This window comes from Pseudorasbora parva, chromosome 8, assembly GCF_024679245.1.
Source record: "Pseudorasbora parva isolate DD20220531a chromosome 8, ASM2467924v1, whole genome shotgun sequence".
Taxonomy (NCBI): Eukaryota; Metazoa; Chordata; class Actinopteri; order Cypriniformes; family Gobionidae; genus Pseudorasbora; species Pseudorasbora parva.
In genome coordinates this window covers 31,401,578-31,426,565 of record NC_090179.1, presented here as the reverse complement: position 1 = coordinate 31,426,565, position 24,988 = coordinate 31,401,578, and the positions used below count along the sequence as shown (strand labels likewise).

The following is a 24,988-nucleotide window of genomic DNA, read 5'->3' as shown; positions in this document are numbered from 1 at the left end:
AGGGTTATAAAGATGGCAAATAAAACAGTTCACATAATAATGTTTCTAATATTTAATAGAAAATAAACCCTTTTCATTCGTAAGACAGCTGCTGGTCATATTAATTGAAAAGCAGACAAAACATGAGACTCATGAGAAAGATTGTAACAGTTCATTCTTCTAAAATTTATTCATACATACATATATATATATATATATTTATACTTATACTTTGACTGCCACAGTGTGACTCGTATCACATTATTTCCTGACCTGTAAGCATAAATATATGCTGTTCTCTTACCTCTGTTAAATTAACTGACAACAGTAATGGGTCATTTTCAGCACCACTGTATATAGTACATTCTCTATATTGCATCATTTATAAAAATATACAGATTTTCTTTTGCAAAACATTCTTTCCATGTTGTTCAAATGGCATGAGATCAAGGATCCATATACTGTCAGTATCATTTCATTTCTCCTCCCATCCTCTTATCCTTCTGACCACATTTCCATTCACAGCATTTCAAAGATCAGTAGCAGCCACACTGAATAAAAGTCACGGCACACGCCGTTCTCTCACCACCACAGACTTTCACAACAAACTCCCGTGACTCCTTCAGGAAGTTGAGAAGAAAGAGCGAGTGGAGGAGAGAACAAAGCATACACAGAAAATATGATTGGTGGGGGTGAAAAGAACAAGGTGTACTGTAACATTTGACTTCTGTAACTCCTCGGCAGCCGGCTAGGGGGCGCCTCAATCCGGTTTACCTCCCAGGTTAAAAGGGTGAACAAATACTTAAAAAAGCATGAAGAAAATCCAAAACAATAATCAAGTGAAATAGTTTTTAATATTGAGGCGTTCTTGATCAAGAGGAAGGCGCGTCGGGATGAGAGTTTGGTTGCAGTGCATAGAGAGACGTCAGAGTCGGAGCCACTTGGGTTATTGCCTGATGACGAGCCGCCCTGTGACACTCGCACACAAACACACAGAGGCGTGAGGACCTCTTTAACACAGTGGTGGAGTGTGAGGGCATTGTGTGCACTTCTCCGGATGGCCAGCAGAGAGCGATGTTCATTCTGCATTGTGGGCCAGAGGAAGCAGCATTGTGTGTAATGTCTTCAGCCCAAGGGGCTTTTCTGTCCACAGTCCGTCCTCAGAGTCCAGCTCGCTCGTAGAACAACACGTAGGCGTCGCTACTGCGAACTTGGCTGGTTGACATTGGCGTGACTCTGGAAGAAGAAATTAACACTCGTATTTTGTTGTCAATCATGTTCTCATTGAAAATCTGGGATTTAAAATGCTAACTGTATAAAACCTATTGTATCATATTTGATATGCCTCGATAGGCCTCTAAACTACCAACAATCAAACATTTTCTGAAAAACCTGTTGTACATGTCCACCTTCAGGTTGTATTACACGCATCCTGTATGCTGTGAAATATTTACTGATGTTTTATTTATTGTAAGTAATATTTCAACATTTGCTGGACTGAAGCCACTTGGGTTAAATCATGGCTAAGTGTGAGTATCAAATATGATATATCAAGCTTTTGAGGAATGTTTATTTGTAAATCTTTAAATTTTTATTTTAACATTGCATTATGTTTTGCCTCTGTGCAAATACTAGAAACTGAATTCTGTAAAGTTTTGTTTTTCTGTAATGTTTTTTTTTTTTTTTCATGGGTGCTTAGGTGTGTATAAATGTATTATATAACAGAATTATATGGACTCCTTATATTTGTTTTTTTGGTGTCTCTAATGATCATTGGAGCTTGCAGAAAATACATTTTTGTGAGAATCACCCTTCAATCTGATTGTTTACATAGAAGGATATTTACATAGAAGGATATTTACATTCAAATTATAACAAAATTAATGTTTAATGAGATAAATGGTGTATGCTTAATTTCACGATAAATGTGCGATATCTATCTATCTATCTATCTATCTATCTATCTATCTATCTATCTATCTATCTATCTATCTATCTATCTATCTATCTATCTATCTATCTATCTATCTAACAGAGGTGTCAAGTAACGAAGTACAAATACTTCGTTACCTTACTTAAGTAGAAATTTTTGGTATCTATACTTTACTGGAGTAATTATTTTTCTGCCTACTTTTTACTTCTACTCCTTACATTTTCAAGCAATTATCTGTACTTTCTACTCCTTACTTTTTAAAAATAGCCTCGTTACTCCTCTTTCATTTCATCTTGTTTAAAAAAAAAAAACTATGCAGATAAATCGCGTCATCCTGATAGTGTGAATTTGATTGTGGTTGGATGAGAAGTGTAAACATATACCATTCCAACACCCTATTGGTTACATCGCGCCTGCACATGACTCAAAGCACAAATCACACACGGTGTTGCCAGATTGGGCGGGTTCCAGCGCACGAACACGCACTTTCAGTCAATCAGCGATCAGCAGGCAGACGCGCTCATTCATGACAGCCAGGTTTTTAGCGCGACAACTCGTTGTAGATGTATATTCAAGTGATTGCTATGCTAAAGTGGCATACATACAGTATATATATATATATATATATATATATATATATATATATATATATATATATATATATATATATATATATATATATATATTTATATATTTATATATATATATATATATATATATATATATATATATATATATATATATATACACAAGCCGTTTCTACAGTAAGGAGTGGTAGAGTGAACCAACTCTCAAACGTGGATTACACCTGTGACTCGAAGACTATAATCATGATCCTGTCCATCATAATACACACTCAGGACATCTGCAACTAGCAACCCCAACAGCTGCTGAAAGAGGTTTGAATGAATTCAATGATGAATCAGTTTTGACTGGGATAAGTGCGTGTTCTATGAACTTCACAAGGGTACTGTAGTTTTGTCAGAGCAAAGCTAAACGCATTGTTGTTATTTTTTTGTCGGTGGATTATTGTACATTATATCAATGAATTACGCATTTTGGCAGTGGTGTGTTTTAATGTGAAATGCCTGTTAATTATGTGCTTTTTCCGATATCTTATATTGGGCACTGTTTGCACTTAAAGTGGCTTCTTCAATAAAATATCATCACATTATTTTGCCAGTTTTGGTGACCTTTGAGCCCTGCACAATCCTTCTTATGACACACTCCTGCAGTCATTAAAATAGTTCAGCTTTGTTTGTAATGTCCAATAGTTTTATTTCGTTTAGTTTCTTTAATAAAGTTAATTTAGAAAAATGTTTGGATAATTTGTTTGTTTGTTAATTTTTTTTAAAGTGACAACCAAGCAGTCAGCGGCCGACAGTGGGTATGAGGTTAGGGGTGTAAAAGTCAGGGCCCGTAGGGCTCTAAAGCATCGACTTAATCTGGCAACACTGATCACACATGTACATTCAGATAAAGGTTATTCATAACTTATAGGCAACTAGCCATCATATCTTCCGCTTCAGGAAATATGCTCAGCAGTACACATATGTCCATTGTACTAAAATGCATTAATTTTCAATGGGTATATGTGGCTGAAACAGGTAGCCAGTGCATCCCAAATTTTTCAGCATTAACATTTGAATATAACATTATAGTCATTATGGCCTTTAGAAAAATGTTTTTTTTGAGGAGGTGGGGTAGTGCACTATAGCCCCCTGTGGTGTGGCCTAAGCTTTTGTCTTTAATGGCATTTTTTTTCCTTACATTACTTTTACTTTTATACTTTAAGTAGTTTTGAAAACCAGTACTTTTACACTTTTACTTAAGTAAAAAGCTTGAGTTGATACTTCAACTTCTACAAAAGTATTTTTTAACCCTAGTATCTATACTTCCACTTGAGTAATGAATGCCAGTACTTTTGACACCTCTGCTATCTAAAGAAGATGTGTGTTTGTGTGTGAGAATAGTAGCAGTGAAGGAACCACTTTTTAAGGAAGCGCGAGTGGGAGGGAGGTGAAGGTGCAGGCGTGAAGGAGGAGGATGGGATTGCTAGAAGGTGGAATGGAGCTCTACTGACATGCTAACCACAAGGATCATTTTCCTGAAAGCTTACATATGCTTTATACCTTTGGAAAATCTACCTGGTACTCTACACTGTTATGCAACAGGATAAGAAAGAGCAGGAGGTGAAAGTAAAGAAAGTACCTGGAGTCGTTATATGTGTACCATTCCCCGTTGTCAGGATTGCAACAGTACGCTGTGTAGTGGCCTCCCATAGTCGTGCCTGAGTGATTGGACACTGCATACAAGTTATACACTGCACTACCTGAAACAGGAAGAAGATGAATCAACAGTCAGGGTAGAATTAAATGCCAGATATGGTTTATTGTGTAACAATAATATCTAGAAAAAATATATAAAAAATATATGCAGTATTGCAGTAACAAGCCAAAAATACACCAGGACTCTTATTTTGAAATGTCTGCTTTACTACTTCCAGCTGAGAGTTATAAAATATGCACTTTACAACAATCTGCAAAATATTACTATGTAAATGCCATAAAGTAAACAGTCATAATTAATCAACAGTAGATTAAATTAAATTGTTTGGTATAACTCATGACTCGGACTGCTCTGAAACATGAGACTGGAGAACGTTAAACACCAGATTTTGAACTTTTCACTTTTTCATTTTCATTTTGTCTTTTTAAGTTGAATAATCCCATTAAGCTGTATTGTGTTTTCTGCATTTCTCATCGCCAAATTTAAGACCTCCTAAAATTATATTTAAGACATCTGTTATATCATTTAAGATATGTAAGAATTTTTATAACCTTACATTTTATCAAACGGACTTGGAGACATTTTAAGACTTTTTAAAGACACATGGGAAACCTGTACAATAATAAATCTAAAAGTTACTAATAGATAATATTTAATATTTTTAATTTTATGTAACCGTTTTCACAAATGTACATTTTTGTTGTTTACATGGAGACAATAATTTCCAAAAACTTGCACTTTGAAACCCGTTTTTAAAATTGAGCATTTTCAGGCCCCCAAAACACTGTTGTGTAAATGAACAGCCAAAACGCATAAAAAGTCTTGTTTTAGGTTTTAAGTTTTGCTTTAAGAAAACGGTGTCTTGTAAATTGCCCCTAAATTATTGTACATTTCCAACATACTTCAACAGAATCGCTTCACTGGAAGATCCAGTTATATTTGAACAAAAAAGATTCTTTTTTTTTTCTTTTTTTTTTAATGAAACGTATGCATGGATGAATTGCTCACATATAGAAAACAGATAGGGTGAATTTTAAGTTTGAAGTGTCCCTGCACGTTCACTCTAGGACTGAAGTGTCTTTACTCACTGCTTCTGTCTGAGGCGAACTCCCTGAGGTCCAGGTCTTTCATGGGGAAGTTGACAAAAGTAGACAGTTTGCTGGTTCTGATGCGGGCTTCTGAGAAGCGCTTCAGATCTGAACAAGTGAAGTGGTTAAGGAGAAGAGACTCGTCACACTGCTGATCTCAGAGAGACCTGACACTAAACACTTCAATCAGCACATTCCTGCATACACAAACAGCGCCCTGATCTTTTCTGTACTCACTGTCCACAAACACACAAATGACATCCCAGTGGCATCCCAATGAAATCAGATTGCATTAGAAAAGGATACGAAGAACTAATATTTTAGGAAACTTCTGCACTGTAAATTTCTTTGTACATCGTCTCCTGGCTTTGCACCTGTAACATGTCTGGGAGAAAACATGGAACAATTAGATTTGATTTATATCTACTTCCACATTATTAAACTTATAAGAATTTTTAAAAAATATATTACCGGCTTCTCGTCCCCATCCAGCACGTCTTCTTTAGTAAAGAGCCTCATGCAGTCCATTAGGCTCACCTCTCCATAGCCCTTCTAGGCAGAGGAACTCCATTAAAACCCACTCATTTCTCCAAATGTCCAAAGAAAGTGTGTATTAGAAAGCCTGAATGTACATGTACACTTCAATTAACTGACCTTAGAGATAGGTAAGGAAAGATCCCAGAAGGGATCAAACACAGTGGAACAATAGCCACATTCACTGCAGGTCAAAGAGCTCTTCAGCTGGCCTACGAACAAATCTGAGGACGGAGAGAAACGGCAGAACTGTCCTTAGTAATGGAACACAAGGATAACCCAAAGCTCTTTGATCTGTGTGTAGTGCAGTGCTGTCATTGTTAACGAAAATTATAAAAAAATATTTTTGTGCTGAAAGATATACTAAATATAAAGATTAGATGGAAGTATATGGTATTTTTTATGTACTATAATATATATACATAATACTAAAATAAAAGTGTACACTTACCTACAATTTTGCTGTCTTCTCTCTCTAAGTACTTTGACCACATCTTTTTCCCTTTTTCCTCATCACTGTAATTTAAGAAATATAAATTACAAGATTGTGATCACATGTCATTCAAGGACTAGCCACACTCATATAGAGTGTACACTTACGACAAGTGATCAAAGTCTTCTATGTTTCCCCGCGGACGGACCGTGACTCTGTTCACTTCATTGTGCAGGCCGTCTAACAGGAACCGTAGAAACTCCTGAGCATCCTGTTGACTGGAAAGATTACACAAATATCTCAATACTTTACAAAACCACAGCCAGCTACTGATAAACTGAACTGGACAGCATAACATTAATAAGACATTACAATATTACTGATATCAGGCAATTATATGGCTATATCAGATTGATAAATATTTAGGGTCCTATTTTAACGATTTAAGGGCATGGTCTAAAGCGCAAGGCACAAGTATCTGAATGCACTTGGTTGAAAATTGGTTGCTGCACCCGGCACATGGTCTAAAAGGGATTTAGCTATTCTCTTAATGAATAATGAGTGTGTTTTGGAGATAACTGGAATAAACCAATCATCTTCCATTCCCTTTAAAAGCCAGTTGCACTCACTATTTGCTTCTCTAGCCAGGAAACGGATCTGCTCATGTGCAAGGTTAAAGCACGTAATCCGACCATCAGACTATCTAAATCTAGCAGTTTAATCCTATAATAATTTATTCATATTTAAACATTTTTGTGTGCAGCTGCACGTCTCTGTGTCTGTAATAAGCAGAGTGTATGCGCATTGTGCACCCGCCTATAGGCGTATATTACTAATGCGCTCTTTAAATAACACAAAAAAAGTATAAAAGTATTTTCGGACTATAAAATATAGTATTTATAGAAGTATTTTACATTTTCTGAATTTTTTTATTTTTTATTTAAGTAGTGTTCGTCTGTGTAAAACCTGCTTCCACTTTGAGCAGAATAAGATGCACGTAAGATGAGACTTACTTGTAGCCTACAAATCTGGGGGCGAATCTCTGAATCTGTGTTTTGAACTCAGAGGGGCTGACGGCTTCACTGCTTGAAGAGGTCCACATTGTCTGGATCAGCTTGGCAAACTCTGTAGTCATGACAAAAGAGGCTTTCAGTAAGGTTTGCGGTTTACCAGAAAGAAAGCACCGGCCGCTGTAAGACCGGCAGAGACCATGTTGTGCCGAGCGCACTCACCTTCCATGAGAGCAGTGTTTGTGCGGCTGTTGTTGTTGAGGTCTCGACGGTGGGAGTTGTGAAGACAGTAGTCTCGCAGGCTCTGTGTGTTGCTAAGACACTGGAGGATGGAGTTCATAAAACACTAGCGAAGGAAAGAAAGAGACAAAGGAGGAAAAAATATTTATATTGTTATATTTATTTTTTTATTTTTTAAAGCCCCCAAAATTAAGCACTAAATAGACAAAGTGACATTAGGCATTATACAACTTTTTTTTAATAAAATTAATTTTTTGACAATGCATTATATATTTAATGCAAACATATTTACAAAAATATACAAAAAGGACACTGTGTACAGAAATCAGAAAAAGCTAAAGTAGCTACAAAACAAGTGACATAAGTCTAGAGTTTCATAGCAGCAGCAGACTTGACTGCAATGTGTAAGGGTTTATTTTTGGACTGTACACATACTGTTGCTTGGCAAAAGCAAGTTAAGTGAGTGCGAGAGCGAAGATATGAAAAATTATCTCGCCAAATGGAAATAGACAGAAGAAAGCGTGTTGAATGTGAAAGCGATATATGAAAACATTTCTGCTTCTTACCGCTTAGTTGTGTTAATCAGATATTGTGAAATCTCAGAGATTTACCCATTTCTAGCTTGTTGGATGTGTTGTACACAGCCTATATATACTCCATGACAAAAATCAAGTGTAAATAAGTTGGTCAATACGGAAGACCTTACACTCTTCAATAGAAATATTTTAAAAGATCTCAAATTGATTTGCTGGTGTGTGTGGACATGGGAATTACAGTTATCACATTCTAAAGGTGAAGTGTGCCATTTCTGCATCATAAGCAGGTGGATAAATAGGTAGTCCATCTCAAAAGTCATGCCACTGGTTGAGCCAAAAGTTGCCAAAAAAAGTCCCACAGAATACAATTATTACACACAGCCAATACGTCCCATTAAAAAACACTTACCGTATTTCCCAAATTACGAAGCCCCACCAGGCCCTGGGCACTCTTTGAGTTCTAAAAAACATAGAGACAGAACATTAGCACAGGTTATAAGCTATGTTTGCATTACCCTTTTTTTTTTTGCAAAATGTTTGTTTTTATGTGCATGTTGCAGTATCGCATCAGAAACAAGTGATGGAAACTACAAATTTTGCCAAAAAAGCCTTTAATATTCCAAAGATTGTTTTTGACTTGTGTGAACAATGGTAGATGGAAATGCATTTGACAAATACATTTTTAGTCACACACGTGACTAATCGTCTTTTTCCCCCGATGGAGACATTCTAAAATGCTTAACGTCGCTTAATGTACTAAGAAAGTGATAAGCGCTGAACCTTCCTGTGTGTTTTATTAATAATGTATAACATATTTTGTCTCATTTATAACTGTTTCTTGGTTTTCTATTGGGGGGGATATATATATATTCTGGACTCTACTTTTCTTTGTTTGTTTTTCTTTACCAAGTTTGGTCTTTTAATACCACTTTCAAGCCACATTAAGCATTTTTCACGCTGAGGTTAAACTGAGGGAGTTTTATTAACTTTTGGGTTTGGTTACTAGGTTATTAATACCACCATCATCCACTCAAACAACTTGATGGAAACACACTTAATTCACATTTGTTTTGTGTGTGTGTGTGGGGGGTGGGTGGGTTTGAGAACGTCGAAAATATTTGCTTCACGTTTGGATGGAAACCCGGCTAGTGTCTAGATATCAGCTGTTACACATTTCAAGTAAGCTGTAAAATACACTGAAACAATGGTCTTAGGTGCAGTCAAATTAGCCCAATGTTGTCCATTGTCTACTAGTTCATATAGATGTAATTCACTAAGCACCGCTCACACATAAGTTTCTTTCAAAAAAACAAATTCACATGACCATCTTAAAAGTGAGCGAACTCTGCGGGTGAGAAATGTGCAAAACTCCTGACCGCGTCAATTCCTATTAAAACAACTAGATTTAGATATTCTCCCAAGCCATGTTAAATGTGACCACACCTTAAGTCAAGTCAATTGTTCCAGGAAATGGAGATCCATGTTTCCATATAATCTGTGTTTTGGTAGAGGTGCTAGAGTGCTGAAGTGGACCAGCCAGTAATCTGACACTATGTTGTTTTCTGTTGTGCCAAAGCACGGGAGGGGAAACCTGATCCGCCCTGTGCTGGAACTGTGACGAACTTACTCGGTGCTGGCCGAGATGTTCACACTGACCACATTTGTCCTGGCTACTGAGGGCACAGCAGTCAATATTTGGGGAACAGTTTATATATCACACCAGTTATGTTTAACAAACTCATTAACTGGGTATTATCTAAATTCTTGTTGAACACATATTTCACAGGAATAAGCCTAAAATAGCATCATTTCACATGGGATGTCCGCTCATTGGCTGATTTGACATCATTGTCACGGCAACACTGATCCTGGCAGTCATCTCTGATAGCCACATCTTCTCACAGGATTTTAACATGCACTAAACCGCAAGTCCATATGAAAACATGGCCATCCGAACATCTTCTAATCAACGTCCAACCTGATCTGTAAATATAACTGAGAAGTCAAAATGAACGTTAAATGTCCCGTTGCATGTAAAGAGAACATTTGTACAAAGTAAGTCTATTTTAGATAAGTGTGATTCTGTGTGAAGCAGACATCCTCTGCTGTTAAAATGAGACAGATGCTGTTGTTGTTGCCAAAGAGCTTGTGGTCATTTCTCGGTACAGTTAATAACCTTCTGATAAGTTAATAACTCTTGGTCGAAGTGTGAGAAGAGCCTCAAAAACCCTGGAGGAACCTGTTAAAAGAACACCAGCCAAATTATACGAGTCATAACGAGCTTGATAAAAGTCTCTACTGAAATTGTACCAGCAGGAAAAAGCTGTAAACTTTTGGGTGAGGAACTTCAATGCATTAGTTTTATTATTTCCATGTCAAAAAAAGCATTAGAACATAATATAATGACTTGATATTTTGTTGATAAAGAGTGATTTTAGAAGTCAAATCCTCCTCTATAACACCTTTTTCCCTCTATTTCTCTGGTGTCCGGAGACTGTGGAAGTGGGTCACGGTGTTCTGTTCAGCGTACTCCCCGTTACAGAGGTGATGGAAGACTAATCCTGCTTTTATAACAGCTTGCTGTGAAAGGAAAATGTGGAGCAAAAGCCCAGATAAAATGTCCCGACTGACGGCCTTCAGACATCAGCACTGACCCACATAAATATTAGTTGAAGTGCTCTGGTAGTTGGTTTAAAGAAGAAACCGTCAGGTACTATTTAGAGTTTATACCGTCTCTGTTTTATGTCAACTTTGTCTCCTGTCCTACACTCCCAAGCCTAGGAATTCCACATATCTCCCAGCTGTATGTGAGGTTTTCCTTGAAACACTTCTTTCAGTTCAAAAACAAAAATCTCAGATAAAGGTACAGCTGGTAGACCATGTCCTTCACAATCACATAATGCAGTTCACACTGCCATGTCAGTGACCAGGGAAAGTGACTCACAAAAGGTGCATGGAGAGAATCATGTGTACATTCAAGTTTCTCATATCATGATCATGCAGAATCATGTTTGTTCTATTGTGCCTGTTTAATAAGCCTCTACAAATAGTCAGTCCAATCGCTGCAGGTGTAGGAAACAAAATACGATCTATTAGTACGTAACTTTTGTGCACTAAATGGATCCTTTATATAAGGGTCCTGATGAGAATTAAAGCGCATTCCGGTGGGCTGAAACTAATCGCGAGGCAGATAATGGAGGCTCAGTGGCAAAGCTAGGCCGGTACTGACCTCGGTGGCATGGTGTGGGACTGAGAGCACTGCCGGATGCAGGAGTGAGCTCTAATGGGATTTCTGCTCATTACGTAATAATGAACGGCCATTCTGAACTCCCTGTGTCATACATCAGCTCCATTCAGGCTGCCGCTTATTTGCATCTGATTTGCATAATGGTGTGTGCTTTGTTAAACTCAATGTAAGGCTCACAAATTGAAATGTTCAAAAAATTATTATAGGATCAATAAGACAAATGTATCCATTTTAAGTGGTATGCCAGCATAAACATGAAGCAGCATGTGGTTAAAATAAGAAAATGCACTGCTGTGCAACATAAAATGCAAGAAAGATTTATTTACCATTATATAAGCAGTAACCTGCCACAATACGGATCCTTACTGATGGCGGCAAGTGCAATATCAATGACATCACACCATGAACTACTTTTAAGGCTTATTCAATGGGTCTCAATAACCCCTATTCATGATTTAACATGTATCCTTGAAATTAACTAGCATCATTTTATGTAACTCATTAATATTTTTATTGCTAGTAATCTGATAACTAATACTGTTTCATTAGTTAGACACTAGTACGTATTCCAGTATTAGTAACGACTATTATGTTCATGGTATCTATTATCTGTGGTTCAGATATCAACTATTCGCTTATGATCTGTTTTACAAATATCAATTGCGTGGAGAAGTATGTTAGCTAACTAGTAAAGTTGCCTAACGTTAATTAATAGATACTAAGCAACATAAAAAAGGTACCACTAACAACAACAATGTATGCAAGACATAAACTCAGGAAGAATTTAAAGACAAAAAATTAACCATTGTTACTGGAATGTTATGTAGTGAAAATAAAATAAAAATAGGCCCAAAAATAAATACTAGTAGCATAAAAATAGATGCTAGTGTGTTTAAAGGAAAACATGTTTAAACTGCTTGCCGTAATACGCATAAAAAGCGTGTAACGTTATTCATACCTTGGCATGATTAATCAAAAGCCCAACGAATGTAGAGACCAGCATGGAGCCAGACATAGTAGAGTTTTTCCTCCGCATGTCGTGTTTTAGAAGTGGGAACGCAGTCGCAGGAGGCTCCTCTGGTACTGTAACTGTGTATGAATGTCGCATGCTAGACATTATAAAACAATATCCTTCTGTGGCGTATAAACACCAATAGTAAGAAATCGCCACTATGGACTTTGTAGTATCAAATATTCCAGCGTCCTTTTTTAATCAAGAAAGATCCTTCAAGGCAAGAAACTTGATCAGGAAACGACCTCTACAGCGGCGCGAGGCAGCACTGAGGACGAATAAAAAGCATCGCTCGGTGACCGACTACAATCAAAACACTTTTCACAATACAAAAAAAAAACAAGAAAGTTGTTCCAAAATGAAAAGACCAATTCCTTCACGTGTCAAAGTAGACGAGTTCGAGTTAAAGTTGTCAGATTGCAGGCTGGAGCAAGCTCGCGGGTCCATGTCTTTTCACTAGAGCCAGTCCCGCCCACACAAGCTCAGCGCACGAGCTTGATGCGCGAATCCGACGTCACAGAGGACCGCGGGGGGGTTAAACACGCCACACTTGACAGAGATTTACAATAATCATGTGGACGTCAAAGACATTACTCATTTTAAAACGACCACTTTTAAACAACCTTTCACAGGAACGCTCTAAATCATTCCCAAGTTCCCAACATTCCTTACATCGAATAGACACCTCAGTGACAAAGTGTGAAGTTTGGTGTTGGGGCTCTGAATTACCACCCTTAATTAAACCTAACATGAAATGCAATAAATGGTTTCAAAATGTTTTTGTAACAAGCATATATTAAAGGACTAGTTTGCCCAAAAATGAAAATTCTGTCATCCTTTACACACCCTCAAGTTGTTCTAAACCTGTAGGAATTTCTTTCTTCTGTTCAACACAAAAGGAAATATTTTGATAAATATGGTAACTAAACAGTATCGAAAAAATACTATGGAAGTCAATGTGGCCCATCAACTGTTTGGTTAGACAGTTTTCAGTTTTCACTGATATCACACCAACAGGCAATATCAATATATCATTATTATTTGTGATAGAGAAGTTTTACTTATAGATTTAAAGATGAACCTACACAGATTAGCCATTAACTATCACTTTAAACTGTCATACAACTTTACCAGTAAGACATGCAAATAAAAAAAAAAGTCTGAAAATATGCATAAAATATTTTATATAATAAAATATATAATAAGAGAGGGGGATGGGGGAAAAAGACTGGTTATTTGCTACATTCTCAATCCGAGGACACGTAATCAGATTTAAAACAGAACAACTACCAACAAAAAGTGGGACAATATGTCTAATCTTTTGTGCTTGGCTCCATGCTTAACTCAGCTCAGCAGTCGCCCTCACTAAAGTATTAAAGAGAAGCATTAAACTTTGCCTGTAAAAGTGGCAGAGAAATTGGAACAGGACATGAAACACACTAAACCCCAAAAGAGAACACCGGACTGTGGATATTATGCTCTTATGAGATGGTAGGTAAAATGTTCTTGACACAGCAAAAACATTTTAACTGCACATACTGTAGCATGAAAGTGACCTAAATGAGAGCAAAAAAGTCACTTTTGAAGGCCACAATTGTATGCATCCCAAACTGTTATCATTTTAGTAAGTAAGATATTGTAGTTGCATGTCACGAACACTTTTAGTGTTACAATACATTAAAGGGTTAGTTCACCCATAAATGAAATTGATGTCATTAATGACTCACCCTAATGTCGTTCCACACCCGTTAGACCTCCGTTCATCTTCGGAACACAGTTTAAGATATTTTATATTTAGTCCGAGAGCGTATCCAAGTGTATACACACTATACTGTCCATGTCCAGAAAGGGAATAAAAACATCATCAAAGTAGTCCATATGTGACTTCAGTTAGTTAATTAGAATCTCTTGAAGCATTGAAAATACATTTTGGTCCAAAAATCACAAAAACTACGACTTTATTCAGCATTGTCTTCTCTTTTGTGTTTGTTTTCAAACCTCAAATAAAGATTCAAACGGTCATGAATCAGCGGATTGATTCATGATTCGGATCGCGTGTCAAACTTCCAAACTGCTCAAATCACGTGACATTAGCGATACGCTCTTGGACTAAATATAAAATATCCTAAACTGTGTTCCGAAGATGAACGGAGGTCTTACGGGTGTGGAACAACATTAGGGTGAGTCATTAATGACATCAATTTCATTTTTGGGTGAACTAACCCTTTAAACTCACTTTGCATTAGTTTAGCGCTGTCGTTTAGTGATTACTTGTTTTTCTTTATGGATGTCTGTCTTAATCATGCCAAATTTCCTAGAAGATGATCTAATAGTAAAGAAACCCGCACAACACTGGGCATGTTAATCTGTTTTTACATAGAAACAAGAAGTAAGGTAGGTGACTTACTGAAGTGGCATTTCAGAGAGGAAGAAAGATCACTCTGTCCCTTATAGTCTTATGACTAAGTCTATGTACACAACAAACAGCCAAGACAACATTTCCTCGACACACTACAGTACACAACAAGGGTGAAAAGGTAAAGCCAACCGGATTCATGCATTTCTTGAAATGTGTAATTAGATGCTTTGAATGAGTGCCAGATACCCATCTTGGCTTTCAGCCAAAACACTTGATGTGCATCAGGGCACCACTAAAGTTTAATTTAATACAAACTGCTGAAATTGTTGAAGAAGACCCTTTAAAAAGGCAGGTGACCTGTTATAAAACAGCATCACAAATTTCAGATGCTCTCATGATAAAAGAGGACACGTGGTGATTAAACCTGAGAGAGTGAAATTCAACTCTGCAGTAAATAAACCTGCCAACATCCACACATATCTTTAAACAGAAGAAAACAACGGAGGGACATTTTGTACTCAGAAGGAGAATTCAGTCCTCACTCGGTTTCCTCTTTAAGGACCTCACGTGAAGAGTCTCTGAGTTACACTGCTGCTGCCAAAAAGGGGACAAAAAGAAGTCGGTTGTCTCCAGTAGGTCTGAGCCAGATGTTAAAAGTTAACAGATGTTAAAAGTTTTCAGGACACAATAAGCTTAAAAAAAGAGGTTACTTAATGTTGTGAATCAGCCTACATACTAACATACCTGTTATATAAAACATCTTGGCACAATAAGTAAGTAGTAGAAAACGTAACCGGAATATTTACTCCTGTAGAAATGATCTGTTTGAGACAGACTGGCATCATTAATAAAACCACTGAATGGAAAGGGTCAGACTATGGCGGGGGAAACTGTGTTAATTCTGGCCCAGCCATGCAGACTCTCAGTAACACTAACCTAGCATCTGCTGGAAAACCACAAGATAGTTTAATGGTACTCTGAGACGGAGCAATTATAAACCCGCTGCAGCCTGTGTACTTTCTTGCACTGATAAAACTGATTTGGTCAGCAAAAAATACTTTGGATAAACCAGGATAAGTACACATACATATTAGGCCAGGAATATTCACAACACAAATATGCAAAGGCCTGCAAGTGTGCCATCCTGTATCCCAATTGTGCACTCCTGCATTACTGTGGTGTTACAAACGTCAGTACTAAAGAGGCTGATAGATCTGTGTGCCACTACAACGCAAATGTTACAATAATAATAATAAACCTAAATAAACAATACTGAAAACTGAAATTAGCTGAAAGCTTAAATTCATCTAACCACAATAAGTGTAATTTATCATTAAGAATGTAAAAAAAAAAGTTTAAAAAGTGGAGAAACATTCAGGCTAAATTTCAACAGTTAAATTCTATATTTTGCCACGTCCATAAAAGACGAGTTAACACTAATGCTCCTTATAGCACCTCTTGTGGCAACACTGAGAATGCACCACTTATAACCAAAGCCTTTTTAACCTATAATTTAAAATAGCAGAAACCAAATGCTTTCCTCCATTCCAACAGTATTGTAATAAATAATGGTCTGCTTGGGGATAGTCTGGCTGTCTTGAATGCTTTAGGGAAGCAGAGCATTTCCTCTAATTATTGCATTAGTCCACGATAGCTTGGATTAAAAAGGCATAAATGGCCTGGATATCTGGATATAAGCATTTGTGCGATTTTTAAAGAGTTGACAAAAACACATTAAGACTTGCTGGTTAGTTTCTGAAACTCTCATTTGTACACTAGTCTAGACTAATAACTTTAAAGTGAGATAGACTTTACTGCTCATTGCTCCTCTTTTAGCATGGATTCACTTGTTGAGAAGTAGCTAAATTAATTACATAAACAGCAATTAATTTAAAAGAATATCCACAGAATGCATTCCACAGCATCTTATTTAGCATGGTATAATGTAAGCAGGATTTTCAATTAATCTTTAGAAGCTCTATTAATCCAGCATGATTGTATAAACTCAGCATAAATGTATAAAATAGGGTTGTATAAATGTAAGTATGACAGTAGTATGCCGCACTGTTGTCACATAACCTGCTACAAAAGTATTATGTTGTACTTTACATTTTTTTTGAGTACAAATGTCTCATAAGGAGATGTTAAAAATCACATCTGAAATTCTTTTTGGTTCATTTTTCACACTGGAAATGAAAGGCTGAGTAGAGCACATTCCATCATGATGGGTCTGCACGATTTGGGGAAAGAAATCTGACAAAAATTGAAAACTATTAAAAAAAGTTTTGCTGTGCTTTTTGTTGGGCTTAACCATTTGGGCCAAATCACATACTAGAAAGAGTTTTATTCAAGTAATTCCAAAAATATGTGACCACCTCAATCATTTTATCTGCAGTTTCCTAAGATGTGTTCACTTTAGGAGTTCAGGCGACAATTGAAGGACAATTCAGGAGACACAGTTACACATTCCTTAGTTTTGAAGCCTTTCAGCACAAAATCTCCGAGAGGAAGGGCTCTTTTGTAACACTTTTATGCAACACTTTAAACTTGTGTTGAAAAAGGAGAGCAATGTAAATTTGAGGATCAGTGAAAAAACACAAGCCTTAAGGTGATGATACACAGGGGAACTTTTCTTAGCAATGTTGCCTAGAGATGTTGCATGGGCACTTTCACAACACATTTCTATCTGGATCCTTTAGATTAGTTGTGGGCACTGTGTCTCATCTGGTTGCCCTTTGACAGCAACATTGCTCAAAACATAAGCGACATAAGGGTGTCATGGAAATAGATCATTTCTTTCTAATGGAAAAACAGTTTCACCAAGAAAAATTTTGTAACATGCTTTTACCTCTCTGACTGGTGAAGTGGAGCGATAGCTGGAAGAGAATCGGCTGCTGCTCTTCAGGCCGCTGCCGCCAAGACCCTCCTGCGTGGAGCTCCGCGAGAGGCCGTAGCTGGAGCGAGCGCTGCTGTAGGAGTCAGATGCGTCAGTGCCTCGGCTCCGATAGGACTGCTTCAGGCCACTGCCGCTGGAGGTGTCGCTCAGGCCCAATGCCGACAGATCGTGCGTCAAATCGCTCTGACTCACTGACTTCCTGCGACTGAGAGAGATGCTGGAGGACACGGGTGAGGTGGAGAGGTAACTCGAGGGGACCGGAGAGTAGCTGTAGCTGCTGTATCCTGAACCCCCATTGAGGCCCGAGCCATAGGCCTTTGCCGGTGTGCGGCTCAGGCTCTCACTGCGTCGGCCGCTTAGCAAATCTGTGCGAGGGATAGGCCGACCCCGGTCCGGCTCGGACGATGAACTGTAGTTGCGGGAGCGGCTGGCACTTGAGCTCAGGTAGCTAGAGGAGGAGAAGCCTGAGGAGGAGCTCTTATAAGGCAGCTTGTCCCTCTCGTAGGAGCCCAGTGACGGGGTCAGGGATGAGCCGTATGAGCTGTAGTGATTGGTATAAGAAGAGCCGGCATAGCGCTTCGCCGTAGAGGAGACACGAGACATGCTGGGAGCTCAGCCGGAGGTGAATCGATTTCAGGCTGCATGGACTCTGTGAACAAAAGTAGAACGGGAATAAGAAAAATATGTGGCTTTTTTTAGCAAACGTCTGGCCAGTACAGATAAATCCATCATTATTTCCATGTTAAATTCATCCTGAATTAAAAAGTTAACCCTATCTATCTTCTACATACATGTTATCTTATTGTAAACAATTCATCTGAGCATACGATTTTTTTAATCAAAATGTCATAACTCAATGGACTTCTCCAATCATTTATTTGTTTTGTTAAAGATTACATTTAACTGAGCATTAGAGATGAGAGCAAATAAAATCTAAGTGTAAAAATGGGGGAAATTATTAGCATGCACAATTCATTATGCTGATCTGATAAATATAAAAACCTCTAATATTGGCCTTAATGGCACAGATATATTGTGCATTCATATCTGCTATGTATAAATCAAATATTTTTATGTACATTCTATGTGAAAGTAAAATAAGTTCAAACACTTTTGTTGAAATGGCCCCATCTGACATCTACACTAACTGACGAGACATTAATCGTTTTAGCACATACAACAAGCTCCAAAATTCTTTAAATTCCCTTTTAACACATTTCAGTGACGGTTTCATTAAGTGTGTATTTCTGCCTTAAGGGAAGAAAGGTGTCTCTATTCAGTTGGGCAATTTTAGTCAAAAATGGTAGGATATAAACGCTACCTGTTATGAATTTTGAATGACTCTGTGTCATGCCCTGAGGTCTCTTGTGTTCTGTGTGCTTGATCCTGAAAACACATTCAATGAATAGGAGCATGTGACTCTTGTCTAAACACAGCACACACTGCGAGGGGTACGTATTACACAACCTATGGGCCTTCGCTGCTAGCACAGGACCCTGAATGAAGCAGAGGAACAAAATGGGTGCTATTGTATTATAGAGGCCTGGTTTGGCGCTACAGTCCAAGTGAAGAACTGAGGACCCGCTGTTTGAATCAAACCAGAGCTCCCAAAGCTGGGCCATGTGTGTTAAAGGGATAGTTCACTCAAAAATGAAAATTATGTCATCATTTGCTCCATCATTGTTCCAAACCTGCATGAATTAGTTTTTTTTTTTCTGAACGGTAGAAAATACAGTTGATGGGCCCCATCAACTGTTTGGTGACAGATATTCAAAATATCTGCCTTTGTGTTCAGCAGGGGGAAAAAATCATAGAGGTTTGGAACAACTTGAGGATGAGTAAATGACAGAATTTTAATTTCTGACTGAAATATCTCTTTTAGGTGGCACAGTTTGTTCTTGTGGAGAGACGGGCTCTTGTTCACAAGGCAGTGCAGCGTCTGAATAAATAAAAGTATCTGGTGTTGTTGATCCGTGTTGGGTTCAGTGAGATGGCTCTTATTTCTTTAATCTGTCTCTCTGAGCACTCTCTCTCTCTCTCTCTCTCTCTCTCTCTCTCTCTCTCTCTCTCTCTCTCTCTCTCTCTCTCTCTCTGAGTACTGCGTTCACAGATGCATCAATAATTCAACACGTAGATCTGGGGTAGGCAGCACACTGGAGGCAGTCCAAAGCACATGGCAGACCGACACTAACATGCTTTCACCAGACAAGAACTCTTAAGACAGTTTTCCGCTGCTTTCACATTGTGTTCCCTCTCTTTGCCCACAATAACAATAACCACAAGAACCCTACCAAAGTGTCGAGTTTTTGAGTGTCGAGATTGTAACCAAACAACAGAAAAAAGTTTAATCCATAGGCACCTTCACAGGGTACAGGGATTAAACCTGAAAGTTCATAAAAAAGAAGGTCATATGGCCTTGCAACAACACCAGGGTGAATAAATGATGGCTACATTTAAGGGTAAACTATAATAAGTTTTGTGGAAACCATTATACATATTTTTTTCAGGACTCTGTGAAGAATCGAAAGTTCAAAAAGCATTTGGTTAAAATATTGTTTGCAAATACAAGTCTTTACTGCAACTTTAGATCAGATTAAGGCATTATTGCTGAATAAAAGTATAAATTTCTGTAAAAAATTAAAATTCTAAAAAAATGTTCAACTATATTGTGTCACGCAATAATTATAAATAAGCTTCAGCTAATATTTTGCTAATTCATAGAAGCATGCTCTGTTGCCTGTCATCATCTTCTGTGAGAAATATTAGCAATGAAAAATGTATTAATAAAGAAACTTTCAGAATAAAACTTTTTTAGTAGAATAAGTTTGGACTAGTTGTATTTTTGTGTGTGTGTAGTATTACAATGCTAACATTTCCCACAAACCATTGGTTTAGCATGAAGGAAATCAAGTCAGTTGTGAAATGGGGGTTTAGTTTTCGTCAGCGGTCAGTGTTTAAGCTGTGGGAGTGTCTCTGTCTGGAAGTATGTGACAGGTGGGGAATTGTCAGCCTGTGATGCCTGACAGACATCCACACTTATAGATGTGCTGTCATTACATGTAAACCATCACTGCTCCTTAACATTCACATTTAACACGTCAGATTACCTACTTTTAGCTCTTCCACAATTGGAAAGCAATGACATTTCTACCTCAAAAAAAGCTAATTGTGATTTTTATTTCTGTTAATTGTGACATATCCTACAACATGACTTTAAATGTAAACATTAGTCTCACAATTGCCTGTTTCATTTTTTACTCTAGAAACATCCCTATTATCATATGTGCAGCATCAGAACGTTTCTCCAGAAAACCCACCAAAACACTATGCCATTCAAATAAAATACGTCACTAATTCAGAAACTCGTGCAGGTGTTTTTGTTAGCAACACAAACAATATGCCGAAGACTTGAGTCTTGGGTACAGCTATATTTACCCTGAAATGTGAGCAGATAAGAGCTCAGTGGCCAAACTGACGCCTAGGCCCTCATCGCCCCAAACCACCCCCACCCCCACCCCTTGACCAAAGGCAATCTGGCAAGACTCGCCTCTCAACAATACTCAAAATCTACCTTTTATATCTGCAGCTATCCAGTAATAAAACAGGACCTTTGCCCAAATCAAAGGTGCACAGGTCCAGAATGCCTTTTCAAAGCTTATTCATTCTGGAAAGATTAGACTACAAAATTAAAAGAAATCATTCTAGCTTTTTAAATCATTTACCATGTAGACAACTTGAATAAAGAATGTGGAACACAGATTTGATAGCAGACTGACACTAGGGCTAAAAAAAGGAGGCAATGAAATTGACAACATGGGGATTAACGTGTACAACTAAAATTGCAAATCAGGTGTATAGACGATAAAGCTTTGCTGCTTTTCAATTTCAAAGGATGAACCCAATAACTTGCATTTGATTAACACACCCTAAAAATCTCCAGAGACAAACTGTAGCCCTTAATGTTGTTTTTAAGTGTCACGGCTCTCTTTCAGTATCATGTGTGCGGAGTGCGCTGCGCTAGCAGGTGGGTGTTAGGTTCAGGGGTACCTACTGTAAGTAGAGCCGTTCTTGGTTCTAGCGGATGGAAAAACAGAGGTGGCAGTTCATTATTCCTCACAGAGACTGTTCACTGCTCAAACCTAAAAAGACAACAAAAATACAGAGGAGAGTTTAGGGATATTTGGCCAAGACAACATTAATATATCAATACACTAAAATAAACACTTTAACAAGAATTAGACAAATATTAATAAAATAGCATTAGACAAATATTACTGAAATAAGCCTAGATAAAACCTAGCTTCCCTAGGTTAATAAACCAGTTATGAGCTCATCTTTTAAAACTAAGTTAACTAACATTCGGTATCCAGGCATCAGTTTAAATGCTAGATTTCTATTACAATCCAAATTCTGGTTAGGGTGAACGGCAAACAATAGTGAACATATAAAATGATATGCGCCCTCCCTCACAGACCTCATAGCATTGGATACCTCAGTCAAAACAGCTTTAAGTTAAAGAAAAGAGCGAGTAAACTAGAGAAGAGGCTCACCGGTAGCATTTTCCATGGACAGTCTGTTGCTTTAAAGGCTGTAGCCCCAGAGTGAGAGGACCAGGGAGGGATTGCATGAGCACAGTGATCCAGAATGCTAGAGATCATATTACTGAGCTGGTAAATATAGCAATTGCCTATGACCTCCGTGGGTCATTCAACACTCCTGCATTCCAATTTGTACTTAAAGGAATCGCAATAAGACTTTTTATGGGCAGGGCTGCTTTTACAATATTATTATAATAATTACATATAGTTAAATGTGTTTATATAAACATATTTTTTTTAAATAATTATTTTACTAATAGTTAAACTTTTTATATTTTGTAAAACAATTATATAATTCAATATATATATATAAAAATTAAATATAACATTTCCTATAAAATTATTAAATGATTTTATGTTTATTCACGTGTATTTTATTTTAATATTGTATTTATATAGTTATATTAAAGAATGCTTTTTATCTTTATATGGGAAACAGGTAGGCTAATATGACAATTCTTTTCAACTCAAGATGTCTATGGCTTATTTAACTGGGCTTAATAATATATTAACACAAGTACTAGTATTTAATTTCCTACATGGCAAAAGGTCAAGAAAATTACAATTTTGGGGTCTAAGAATTAAGTAATGATATGAGTTTAATAATTCAGTAATTATGGGAGATTAAACCTTCAAAAGTAGCCACCCACACCCATGACTTAATGTAACACTACTAAAAAAAAATCGGTTTGATAGCTTATGTAACTCAACCAGATTTGTTGAGATTGTGGATGAACAAGTCTAATGTGGCGTTTAATGGGGAGGCCGGGATTAATAAGCTGTAACACCATCAGTAGTAAAAACATTGTTAAAATAGTCCATGTGACTCAACCTTAATTGTATGTAGTGAAAATAACGACTTTTTTTAAACTTTCTCTTCTAGCCTGTGTCAGACTCTTACGCTGTTGACGGAGGGTAAACAGGGCATCACTTCCAGAAACGCTGTTCACGCACGAGCCGTTCTGGCATAGAACTAGGATGGGCTGCACTGTTTACACCCATAGTTCCCAAGTCTGCATATAACACGTGACTTTGGGCAGCCTTCTTCATTTCTTGAGTCGTGTTTAAAAATCTTGAGTCGCGAGTTGCATTTTTTTGGGCTTATTTTTAAAAAATGAGGTTGCTTCTTAGGAAAATATAATGAGCAGCTTTGTTTCTTTACATTTATGGTCGCTGTTTTGTTCAATATATTGACTGACACCGTCTTCTCACAGCCAATAGCCACTCAATGCAACGATACAAGTGCTGTAGTAATTCGTTCCCATACATACGCCTCCTTCCTCCCCTCACAAGAAAAAACGTGTTCAATTTGCAGGCATGTGACGTTATAAATGCATGTAATGATAGTTAGTAGACGTAAATAGACGTATACAATGCAACAGCAGAGATGTACAGAGATGGAGAGGAAACAGGGATGAGAGGCACCTAATTTAATTTAAAAAATATTTTTATAATGTATTTATCATTACAGGCTATTATAAAAAAAAAAAAAACAAGTATACTAATAATAGCAGCATGTATGGTTCGGTTTTATTTTATTATAAATATGTGGCTATATTGCAGCGCTCCCTTAGTGCTTGCCTCTGTCCCAACAATAGATTAATATTTTTTTTGCATATTATTAATCCTAATAAGTATGTGACATTAGTAATTTTCAGTATTATTTAGGGCAGATTGCACATTGAGATTGCAGTTTGTGTTTGTTCACTGCTCTACGTGTGCAGTGACTCCAACGCCAACCAATTGGCCTTAAATAAATAATAATTGGCCTAAAATAAAATAAATAATAATATAGGGCTTGTTTTAAAGCTTGCTTATTTGTCTCACGAGCGACTTATGTTTACAAAAACAGGTTCTGAAGTAAAATAAACTCGGACAAATATTAAAACGTTGATATTGTGTGACTGGTTGTGTTAGGCAAGTTGTAAGTAATTATTAACGTTATGTCACTATAGTGTAACTCTACAACTTATAAATTAACTGTGTAAATTATCATTTCTAATTATAAAATGTGGGCAAATGTGTTCTGTAAATGTGTTAAAAAAAATGTACAGAAACAAAATGCTACACAGTGCCCAGTCTCTCGTACTAGAGCAGCGTGTCACGTGATTGAGTGCGCGCTCATGGCTGCAGTGTACAGCGTTACATCACTAAACTTCACCAAGTAACGTTACTAGATAACAAAACGGTGAGCACTTTGAATAAAGGTCAAGTGTATATTTCTATTTGCTTAAAAAGAAGCGAGATAATGCACCCGACTGGAATACTTCGCGTAAATCTAACACACTAAGAAGACTTTGCATACATATGAATATATTAAATCTGCGGGACTGGGTCTGGAGAAAATAAACTCGCGATGCAGAGCAGTATAATTTAATTCATTTATACGCAACACAACTCACTGGCCGATGTTATGTAATTAGTGAAACGTCTGGAAGCTTCCAAATCGAGCGAGTAAATTAACCTAGTGGGAACGGAAAAATGTGCATTCATAGCATTACTCACCAGAGTGAGCGAGACCATCCTCCTCTCCACTACGTTACCCTAGCCGCTCCTTCAAGGGAGAGACCACCATGTAAACCAATTTGAACTCTTCCAGCCGAAACACGATAGTTCACTGATGCTCTTCAAGACGGTACAAATAATAACTGAGACATTTTGGATGTTTCTGTCCTTGTAATAGTCCAAGCTAATGACTTCTAGTCAGAAAACGGTCTCTCACTTTAACGGTGACGTCGGCGAGCTTTTCTTTTAGCTGATTGGCTGGTTCTGCTCCCGAACGTCAACTCGATGCCACCGCCCACACGGTCACCCTGGCGACGGGAATAAACACT

General features: G+C 37.5%; 1 protein-coding gene across 8 annotated transcripts; it reads right to left on the bottom strand.

Moving 5' to 3' along the window:
• Positions 1-37: 37 nt before the first annotated feature.
• usp2a (ubiquitin specific peptidase 2a) lies at positions 38-24,873 on the bottom strand. Of its 8 annotated transcripts, none has more exons than XM_067450903.1 (15): positions 24,660-24,873; positions 21,608-21,695; positions 18,878-18,942; positions 17,509-18,205; positions 8,452-8,502; positions 7,489-7,612; positions 7,270-7,381; positions 6,424-6,534; positions 6,275-6,339; positions 5,944-6,047; positions 5,761-5,841; positions 5,596-5,674; positions 5,290-5,397; positions 4,124-4,244; positions 38-1,215 (listed from the first exon to the last, which is right to left on the bottom strand). In XM_067450903.1, the coding sequence occupies exons 4-15, from the start codon at positions 18,157-18,159 to the stop codon at positions 1,140-1,142; spliced, it is 1,683 nt and encodes a 560-aa protein (XP_067307004.1). In that variant the 5' UTR covers positions 18,160-18,205; positions 18,878-18,942; positions 21,608-21,695; positions 24,660-24,873; the 3' UTR covers positions 38-1,139. The 8 variants fall into 8 exon arrangements, with proteins under 8 accessions (XP_067307004.1, XP_067307005.1, XP_067307002.1 ...); XM_067450904.1 differs by lacking the exon at positions 24,660-24,873 and adding an exon at positions 22,107-22,244; XM_067450901.1 differs by lacking the exon at positions 18,878-18,942 and having other exon boundaries at positions 24,660-24,872.
• Between the last annotated feature and the right edge of the window lie 115 nt (positions 24,874-24,988).

Excerpts from the sequence above, each read along its gene's own strand:
- usp2a (XM_067450903.1), bottom strand. The coding sequence starts at position 18,159 with ATGTCTCGTGTCTCCTCTACGGCGAAGCGCTATGCCGGCTCTTCTTAT. Across the intron at positions 7,382-7,488 it reads AAACACTGCTCTCATGGAAG|AGTTTGCCAAGCTGATCCAG; the intron begins GTGAGTGCGCTC and ends TCATGACTACAG. Across the intron at positions 5,842-5,943 it reads TTTCCTTACCTATCTCTAAG|AAGGGCTATGGAGAGGTGAG; the intron begins GTCAGTTAATTG and ends TCCTCTGCCTAG.